Here is a 10,530-nt window from a genome sequence, read left to right as displayed (position 1 = left end):
ACTCAAGTGTCTCTGTTGTCTTTCTAGGCCAGAAAACACACACAAATCAGTCAAAGCCAGCTACCATGCAGATATCAACTTACTCTATTGGAGTGATGAAGAAGCAACGGTGGAGTTTAAAGATGTGCAGGGCCGTTGCACAGTGGTGTATGGGGAGGATTTGACAGGAAACATTCAAGATTACTCTGCCAGCGGCTCCGATCGCTTCTACTTTTTAGAGGTGACTTTTTCCCCTATGTCACTGGCCCTGTGCAATCTTTCACCAATATATTATCCAATACTGGAGGTTTTTAAGAAACAATTGGACAACCATTTATTTGAAATGGTATAGGGTTTCCCGCTTGAGCAGGGGGTTGGACTAGAAGATCTCCAAGGTCCCTTCCAATTCTGGCATTTGCAAGTGGGTGTCGTATCAGCAAGTGCTGCTATAGATGCGGCTGGCTGATATTTAAACTTTAAGTTACCCCCTTCTGCTTTGGAAGAGCGTCATTTAATGAAAGCTCAGTTGTCCTCTCACAATAGAAATTAACTCCAGCCTACAGCTCATTCTATAAATACTGCCTAAACTTCCCATTCAGTATTTTCTGAAATTTATAAGAAATTATTAGAACTGTCTTCTATGTGAATTAAGGTTATTTTTTCCTTTTTAATTTCCAGGCATATAATGCAAAAACAAAAAGCTTTGAAGACCCACCTTATCATGCCCGTAGTTCTGGAAATAAAGGAAAGGGAAAAGGGAAAGGGAAAGGTAAGTTATTAGCTGTTAAATGATTTAAATCTTTGACATATTTACCCAAGGATAACAATATCTTTCCTGTAGAGAAAAGAAGATGCTGAACCAGGTCAGTGCAAATCTTGCAGAACAAAGAACTTGGGCTTTGATAGGCTTTTGAGCGTAGTTCAGAATGCTCATTACTTTGGCATTGAGCCTGGCTAGCTGAGGAATGGTCGTTTCTGCCCATTCTGTACACTCAGACAGGCTGAGCACACTCTGGGCCCCATCCATCCAACCAGGTCTTCTGATGTAAGCTTGAAAGTGGGCAATCTCTGCTTTGAGACTTGCCTTCTTAAATAACATCCTCCAAGAGATCCATATGGCCCCTGCACACCCTGTCTTCAAAATGTATTTGAAAACTTGGGTTTTGCCAAGACATTGGGCTAAGATGTTTGATGAACCCCCTTTAGGATTTCATATAGTGGTTGAATGTTTTCTTCTGGGAAGTATTTCATACTCTTCTCCTTTTCATTTTATTTTCTTTTGTTTTGTGTGGGGGGGGGTTGTGTGTGTGTGCGCGCGCACGTACATACAAATATATTTTAATGATTTTCACAGTGGTAAAAGAAGCAAAGAGCACTGTGTACTAATTACTGAAATATATTCATATTATCAGTGTGTTGAAGATAGCTTGCTGATTTCTTCCACTTTATATATACTGTTCAAAAAAATAAAGGGAACACTCAAATAACACATCCTAGATCTGAATGAATGAAATATTCTCATTGAATAACTTTGTTCTGTACAAAGTTGAATGTGCACAACAGCATGTGAAATTGATTGTCAATCAGTGTTGCTTCCTAAGTGGATAGTTTGATTTCACAGAAGTCTGATTTACTTGGAGTTATATTGTGTTGCTTAAGTGTTCCCTTTATTATTTTTTTTGAGCAGTGTATATGCCCACATCCCTCTTGGAACACATTTGTCATACTTCGGAAAGATATCCATCCAAATAGACTTTTCTGAAGAAGAATTAGTCATATCAATATTGAATGGAAAAGATTTCTTTCTCGCTCTCCTTCCCATAGTCCCAAGTTAATATACTTAGAAAGTTCACTTGTATTCCTAAGACCTACAAATACTGAGAGGAATACAGTACTTGCAAATGTGTTAGTTCCTGTTTGGTACATTAATTGTAAACAAGTCTTTGCTGTTGCTGATAGAATCTACTCAGCAATAGCACCGACTTGTTTGCCATTAAGCTATTGTAGACTTAGATAGCCAACATTCTAATGGTTACTTTCTTGTTTACCATTAAGCTTTCATAGAGCAGATATTTAATGTTTTTAAGTAGCACTGAAAGAGATTTTAAAAATATAGTCCTGGAATGCTTTCTTTGGAAACAAGGCAACAATTCTTAATGCAAAAGGCACATGTAGACATACGTTTTCCTCCTCATGCAGGTAAGAGCAAAGGGAAATCTTCAGGAGCATCCGAATACAGCGAGCCTGAAGCTGCTGCTTTGAAACCCCCCAAACTTCGCAGTCTGGATGTCTTCTCTGGTTGTGGAGGCTTGTCAGAAGGGTTCCACCAAGCAGGCAAGGCAGTTTGGAATGATGGTTGGGTGCATGGAAAGGGGCATGAGCATGTGACTTTTACAGCCCAAAAAGTAGAGCCAGCGAGGGTTTCCAGCCCTATTTTATGAGATGGAAATAATTTTTTGCGTACTTTTGAGGCTTGGAAGCAAACCATCCAATATGAATTGTTGTTCTGTTTTCATCATTGTGTTGTCTTCAGGAGTCTCAGACACTCTCTGGGCCATTGAGATGTGGGAACCAGCAGCCCAGGCCTTCCGTCTGAACAATCCAAGCACCACGGTGTTCACTGAGGATTGCAATGTCCTGCTTAAGCTTGTAATGTCGGGTGAGAAGATTAACTCCCTGGGCCAGAAGCTGCCACAGAAAGGAGATGTGGAGATGCTTTGTGGTGGACCCCCTTGCCAAGGCTTCAGTGGGATGAACCGCTTCAATTCTCGCACCTACTCGAAGTTCAAGAACTCTCTGGTTGTTTCCTTCCTCAGGTGACTGAAGTCAACAGTTGCATTTTTTTCAACTCTTCTTAAGCCAATCCTTATCCTGTTGCATGTCCCACCTCCCAGCCTGTTGCCTTCCAGCTGTGTTGAGACCACAACTCATGGGGATACAATTGGGCAAAGCTTCTGTAAGCGGGTCTCTAAATCAGAGCTACAGTTTAACAGAAAGTAGAAGCATAGACTGTGATGGTAGATGCTGAATTTTATTGTATTACAATGGCAAAGATAATGTGTAATGTGCCCTCCAGAAATTTTGTATTCTGTGGGCAACAATGGTTGAGATACTGGAAAATATTGTCCTATGGATCTAGAGGACCCCAGCATGGGAAAAAGCTACTCAAGAGAGTGTATGTGATCAAATCTATGTTGGGGTTCTCTTAGGATAGTGGAAGACGTTGGGATATGGGCTGGGTCTTTAGCCATACGTTCTTGCGCAAGGACTGTTGAGATCAAGACAGAGCATAGCTGACCTCAGTGCTCTTATCTTCTCCAGTTACTGCGATTACTACAGGCCAAGATTCTTCCTCCTTGAAAACGTTAGGAACTTTGTCTCATTCAAGCGTTCTATGGTGCTAAAGCTCACCCTGCGATGCCTTGTCCGGATGGGTTACCAATGCACTTTTGGAGTGCTGCAGGTATGATAGTCAACCTTTTAATATATTTTTTAACTGACACTGGGATTGCACTGAACCATATTTGTGTGCTTTGCAGATTCACCTGACAGCAAAGATTCCACTGGATAAAAAACTAAAAAGTCACTACCAGTATTTTCTCTACAATAGAGAGTAATAGTATAATGTAGAGTAGTTGGGTAGGTAACTTTTATCTATATGGATAGTGCCCACGCTGGCATTCCCTCACAATTTTAGACCGGTCTAAAATTGTGCTCATTGCCTGGATTATGTCTCCCCTGGGATATCTGGCTGTTGTCTGTTGACAGTATTTGATCTAGTCTGCTCTTTGTCTGAAATATCTTTCCCGCATGTCTAGCATGTATATCACAGGGGTTTTTTGAAGCCAGATAAAGACCTTTCTGTTGTCCCAGAGTGAACTGGAATTTAATGTGTCAGTGTTTTCCTGTTTTAGTAATATTTTATTGAATAGGAATAGGGATTACCATGCTAATTTTAGTACAAAATGTTAGAAAGGGTTGGTTTGTTAAGGAAAATACATATCCTTTTCCTCAAGTAACTTATTGCCTTCTTCATCAAATTCTTCTCTTCCTCCGTCATCTAGGCTGGGCAGTATGGAGTAGCTCAGACACGCAGAAGAGCAATTGTGTTGGCTGCAGCTCCAGGAGAGAAACTGCCCATGTTTCCTGAACCTCTGCATGTTTTCGCTCCCCGGGCCTGCCAGCTCAGCGTGGTGGTGGATGATAAGAAGTTTGTTAGCAATATAACAAGGTAATTGCCAACTCCCAGATCTTGATAGTGTTGCTTTCATTGGGGGCTGGAGAATGGGGCCAACAGTCTTAGGAGAAAAGGGACTGCATGGCTATGGTCTATTTTTCATACAGATGAAAGATAATCCTGAACAGGAGGGAGTCCCAACCTATCTGGAAAGCTCTTGGGATGTTATGGAATTGCATTGTATTTTAGAAAAAGAGGAGAGTACAATAACTATGACAGCCTTTAAGTTATGTTCTTTCAATGTACTCTAGGACTTATTCAGGCCCATTCCGAACCATCACAGTCCGGGACACTATGTCTGACCTTCCTGAAATCAGGAATGGAGCGTCAGCACTTGAAATCTCCTATAATGGAGAGCCACAATCGTGGTTCCAGAGGCAAATTCGGGGTTCCCAGTATCAGCCCATCCTCAGAGATCATATCTGCAAGGTATCTACTCTTATAATGTTTATCTGGTTTACTGGGGCAAGGCGGGTGGGAATATATAGTGCACCACAAAACTGAATAATTCCATATTGGTGTGGAACCCATCACTCTAACCTACCTATATATATACACACACACACACACACACACACACACACACACACACACACATGTGACACATACAGATAGAATTGTCGGCTATCAATAAAATTAACTGCCTTGGAAATGGCCCTGGGTTGGGCCGAGAGGCAAAAAAGGAGCTGTGATGTTCCTTTAATATACCAGGGTGATTCGACACAAAATGTAACCCTTCCCTGGTACAGAGCTGAAGGGATTGGATACTGTAGCCTAGAGGATAATTCTCTGCCTTACAAGGCAAAGGTTGCAGGTTCAAGTCCCAGTGGGTATGGCTAGCTGATGAGGCCAAAATAAGGCCGAAATAGATCTATATAAAAAAACTTTCAGAGTAAATATACAGTATAACCTTTCTGGAATAAAATAATCATCAGGAAATTCCCCCCCCCCTTTCCCCCAAAAAAACCCCCACTGCCAGGTATCTTGTGTTCTCCCTCCCTTTTCCCCTCTCCTTACAAATTTAATCAAATTTTTGCCCTTTGGGAAAATGCACTAGAGTAGTACATTTAATATATTGTCAGAAATAGGCACTCGGTACTTAACAGAGGTAGGAAGGGGGCATCCCAATTGCTGAGGGTAACTGTGCTTTGTCTGACTAGGATATGAGTGCATTGGTAGCGGCAAGAATGAGGCACATCCCACTGGCCCCAGGTTCCGATTGGCGTGATCTGCCCAACATTGAAGTGCGCCTTTCTGATGGCATAACCACCCGCAAGCTACGCTATACACACCATGAGAAGAAAAATGGGCGGAGCAGCACAGGATCCCTGCGGGGGGTCTGCTCCTGCGCTGAAGGTACAACATCTGGCTTTTCTGGTTAGAAAGGCTGGTTTGACAGGTCATCCAAAGAATACGGCCATTAGCTCTTCAAAATAGAATAATGCCTTAAGCCACTCTTAAAAGAATCCAAATGGTCAGAATCTCACTGGATCTCTATGTTCTCTGATGCAACTTCGTGAAATTTACATCTATGGATTCTGCTGACTCTTTTCTAGTCAGTCCAGATTTAGAAGTTGGATTTCAGCAAAACATCCAGTCCAACAATTTGTTTTAAAAGAGGCCATTAATTCCAGCATACGTTTTGTTGCTAAGAAGCACAGCATAGCCAAAATGAAGTAAGTGCTACTCAGTGAGAACAGAGAGGGAGATTCTTTCTTCCCAAATTCTTATCCTTTCAAGTTCTTGCTACATTCCAATTTGGTTCTATTTTGTACCTGATCTAGCAAGCCTGGGGAAGTTTTTTGAAAAAATGGGAATCAGCTGGTGTTTGACTTAGATTTACCTGGGATGCAACTACAACCCCCCCTCGGGTCCTTCCTTCAGCTTGGGTGTGGGAAGAATTGCCCAGTGCTAGTAGTTCTTCTCCTGCTTCTGATGGAGCAAAGCAGACCAAAATGTCAAAGGAAATCCCCAGCCACACTTTCACTGAAAAGTAAGCCGAATCCTATTCCATCTCCTCTAGGCAAGGCATGTGACCCTGCAGACCGACAGTTCAACACCTTGATCCCTTGGTGTCTGCCTCACACGGGGAACCGGCACAACCATTGGGCAGGCTTGTATGGAAGGCTAGAGTGGGATGGATTTTTCAGCACAACGGTCACCAATCCTGAGCCCATGGGGAAACAGGTAAGTGAAGGGAAGGGGCCTGGAAATGAGCCCAATGGCTCATCTTCATATAGATATACCAGTGTATTTCCTAGCTTCCTATTCCCTTTGCATGTACGTTCTTGCCTGTGGCTTCCCTGGCCTTACAGGGTGGCTATATTGAATGCTATTAAGAAGGGCAGAAAACACCAGCATTTAAGGGTTTGTTGTTGTGATTTGGACTATAAGTGGAAATTTGCAGAACTGTTATGAATTTCGTGTTGTGTGTTGGTTGAGCTCTTTCATGGATTATGCGTTCAGTCAGGCTTTGGTGATATTGCGTTTGAACTATCGCAATAAGCTCTAAATGGGGCTACCCTTGAGTATTCAGAAACTACAACTGGAACAGAATGCAGCACTGTGAACTGCTTTAGGGGACCCTAGATTCATCCATGTAGCATCACTGTTGCCTTAAATTGTATCAGTTTTGGTTCCAGGTCCAATTCGAGGTGCTAATGAACACTTGTAAAGTTGGGGGGGGGGGGTTGCATGGGTGCAAACTACCTTCAGGAACTATCTCAATACAATGTGATTGCCCTGCTTCCTTTGGCCCAGAAAAAGAGACATGTTCAGATCCCATTGGTCAAGGAATTTTGGCCAGTAAGGTGCAATAGAACCTTCTCCTGCATTGATGCCCACCCTGTGCAACATCATGCCCCTTGAGATGAATGCCCACCCTTTTGACCTTCTGAGAGGGCCTGAAAACCTGCGCCTGTCAATTGGCTTGGGGCCCCAATGGGAGTGCCCCATTCTTTTGAAAATGAATATGGCATAAATATCTCTAAAACAATCCAGGTAGTAGATTAGAAAAAGATCCCACCTCCACCCTGCTTATGTAGTGGTATCTTTTTATCCAGTTTGTTAATCCTAATATTCAATATTTTTAATGCTCTTAATATTCTAATTGTTTTCTATAAAGTCTGCATTTCTAGTGGGCTGAAGACAGTTAGAATATGGTATTTCTGTCATTGAGAAATAAGTGGACCATATTCACTATGGAGAAACGTGGTTGGGTGACTCAATCATAGCTTCAAATATAGTAAATACCTACATCCCAACACAAAGCTGCCAGTGATTCCGTTCTCCTTTTTTCCAGGGCCGTGTGCTTCACCCTGAACAGCACAGAGTAGTGAGTGTGCGAGAGTGTGCACGATCCCAGGGATTCCCTGATACTTACAGGCTCTTTGGAAATGTACTGGATAAGCACAGGCAGGTAAGTGGCTGCAGACCCTTTCTAGAGAAGATTTCTATATGTAAATGTTCACCAGAGCTTTTTTAGAATCTGAACGAGTTAGGAACTTTGGCCTGCCATCTTGTTTTGTTTTTCTATCTCATAATAGCATTTGAAGAGGTTCACTTTCCTTCTGAGCATGCTTTTCTGTTATTGTTTGTAGTTGTTTGCAAGTTAGCATTAGAAAATTACCTGGGGGGGGGGGGAGAAAATAATAAAATAAATAATTTTCTTCTAGTGATAAAGTCCCTTTCAGTTGGCTGAACATAGTCTATTCTCAGATATCTCAAAGATGGGAAAATAATCTTAGCTAGATGATAACTTTATTAAGATCAATCGACAGTCTAAAATTCTTCATTAGGAAACACCTAAAAACAGAAAAATAAAAAGTACAGAAGTGGATTTCTGGAATATATTGGGATAAATTGACAATGGGGTTTTTTTACGCGAAAGAAGCAACTATCAATGCATCCTTCAAGGATGAATATATTTGCCAGGGGAGATGTATATAAATTACAATGTCACTTTTGGGGCTAGATGAAGAAGGCTTTACCCATATTTTTCTACTCTTGATACCCAAGGCTAAGACACATCTGATAAAATGTGGTATATTATTACATAGAATAGATAGAATAGAATTCTTTATTGGCCAAGTGTGATTGGACACACAAGGAATTTGTCTTGGTGCACATGCTCTCAGTGTACATAAAAGAAAAAGATATATTTGTCAAGAATCATAGGGGTCAAATAAGCAATGAAAAAACAATCAATGTTAATAAAAATCTTAGGATACAAACAACACGTTACAATCATACAGTAAGTGAGAGGAAAAGGATGATAGGAATGATGAGAAAAAACTAGTAGAAATAGAAGTGCAGACTTAGTAAAAAGTTTATATAATGCCAAAGAAGCATCTCTCTGTGGGTTGGTTCTCAATAAACAGTAGTTCTTTGTGCAAATATCAGGGCCTTGATGCAATGAAGGGAAGAGATATGTTTCTTACCTTCCACGGGACCAGTTTTGTTCACAGTGCAGACTCCTTCCATTTAGTGGCCCTGCAACCAGAGCAGGGCTTTGCCAGATGAGGCCTCTTACTTTTCAGGGAGAAATGGTACTTGTGCTCCAACTCTTCATCATTGCTTGTGCTTTCTTTCTGCAGGTGGGAAATGCAGTCCCTCCACCTCTGGCAAAAGCCATTGGGCTAGAAATCAAATTATGTGTGTTGGCAAAAATGAAAGAGGATGTCACAGGTACGTTACTGGAATGCTTGTATTTCAAGAGCTCAAGCAGTTTTGCACTTGCTGTGAATCAGGTAGCATAATTCAATCTGATCTTCTGTAAATTAGGATTGTTGTTCTTCCAGATTAGAGCAGCTAAGTGAACTTTGTCCAAAGTTTGTTTACTGTCTTAGAGAGGTTGGCATGGAGACTAGAAATATGGTGGCCCACATCTGAAATGCTGTTTGAAAGTACAAAGATGTACTTGGGAAGTTTGTAGGCAGGAAGCCATTTCCTTTCCAACCCAGAAGAGAGTGAGAAACTGATCCGTTTCTATATTCTCTGTATGTAAGAGCTTTAATGTGGATTTACTTTCTGAATATTTAGCTGTTTTGTTTCTTTACAGATGCCATCAAACAGGAAAAGATGGAAACTTCAAATTAATTTGTAAATTGCTCATCTGCTGCACCTCAGCTCCAGCACCTGAACACCCAAACATGCACTGATAATTTTTAATGTTCTTCTGTTATTTTCCTGGTTTTATTTTTTTTACCTCTGGACACACTGAAAATTGTTGGAGGTTTTGGTTTGTTCAGGGTTTTGGGCTTTTTTTTAATTGATTTTTTTTTGTGCGTGTATGTGTTTTGTCTCTCTCCTTTCAAGCCTGTATTTGTGAACAGTGTTTGTCTACTTGGTTGACATTCTGAAACTTTCAATGTTCCCGCTGCCATTCTCAAATGATCAACTGTGCAGTGCCTATCCATGTGTGTAAGTGCGTGCGTGCGTGTATGAATGAATTGAGGGGGTGGAGAATGTTTTTATTATGCATTGTATTGAAAACTAATCAGCCACTTTATACAAGTGGAAATAATACTTTATGTAGTTTTTATATGTTGTAATATTTCTTCAAATAAATCTCCTATAAATTATTAGAGGACTATTGTTGATTTTCTTTCCCCAAATGATTGTCCCCTGTTGCAATTGATTTAGCTAATATTACCTTTGGGATCTACCACTATTATACCAGTCTTCTATAATAGTGGTAGATGTGGTAGAAAGTGCCTACTCATTTAATCTACTCACAGAGGCAACTCTGATCCTTATACACCATTACCTTAACTAAAACATTAGAACAGTTTTCTCATTAGAGCAGTTTTCTGTTGCTCTGAGAAAGAAAATATTTTATAACCTGATTTCCATAACTTGCTAGCCCATATTTAATCATGGGTTAGACTCTGGCTAACACAGCAATAGCATTTAGCAATAGCATTTAGATTTATATACCGCTTCACAGTACTTTGCAGCCCACTCTAAGCAGTCTACAAAAAGTAAGCATATTGCTCTCAACAATCTGGGTCCTCATTTTACCAACCTTGGAAGGATGGAAGGCTGAGTCAATCTTGAGCCTACTGAGATTCAATCTGCCAAACTGTTGGCAGCCGGTAGCTTGCAGTACTCTAACTACTGTGCCACCAAGGCTCAGTTAATCAGCTTAATCAGAGGGCTGTAATGATGGCAGTTTTGATTAGCTTATCAGAATCATAGTTTGGCTTGATATCTGGACCTGAACATTTGTCTAGTTTACAGTGAAGTTGCTATTAGTCCTATAGAAAATTGATAATGTAATACTAAAAAGTGAAGGCAATTTGTTCTTCTGTTAC

General features: G+C 40.8%; 1 protein-coding gene across 1 annotated transcript in view; it reads left to right on the top strand.

The window, feature by feature from the left end:
• The window catches only part of DNMT1 (DNA methyltransferase 1), a 44,404-nt gene extending 34,606 nt beyond the window's left edge, over window positions 1–9,798 (top strand). The window contains exons 23-34 of the mRNA XM_070741465.1: window positions 28–220; window positions 658–748; window positions 2,179–2,313; window positions 2,513–2,795; window positions 3,301–3,442; window positions 4,044–4,210; window positions 4,468–4,645; window positions 5,377–5,572; window positions 6,240–6,403; window positions 7,518–7,634; window positions 8,812–8,902; window positions 9,276–9,798. Coding sequence (XP_070597566.1) covers window positions 28–220; window positions 658–748; window positions 2,179–2,313; window positions 2,513–2,795; window positions 3,301–3,442; window positions 4,044–4,210; window positions 4,468–4,645; window positions 5,377–5,572; window positions 6,240–6,403; window positions 7,518–7,634; window positions 8,812–8,902; window positions 9,276–9,313 — 1,795 coding nt within the window. The 3' untranslated portion in view covers window positions 9,314–9,798. The remainder of the gene's footprint in view (window positions 1–27; window positions 221–657; window positions 749–2,178; window positions 2,314–2,512; window positions 2,796–3,300; window positions 3,443–4,043; window positions 4,211–4,467; window positions 4,646–5,376; window positions 5,573–6,239; window positions 6,404–7,517; window positions 7,635–8,811; window positions 8,903–9,275) is intronic.
• The last annotated feature ends 732 nt before the right edge of the window (window positions 9,799–10,530 follow it).

This window comes from Erythrolamprus reginae, chromosome 2, assembly GCF_031021105.1.
Source record: "Erythrolamprus reginae isolate rEryReg1 chromosome 2, rEryReg1.hap1, whole genome shotgun sequence".
NCBI lineage: Eukaryota > Metazoa > Chordata > Lepidosauria > Squamata > Dipsadidae > Erythrolamprus > Erythrolamprus reginae.
This window is presented reverse-complemented; position numbering and strand designations above follow the sequence as displayed.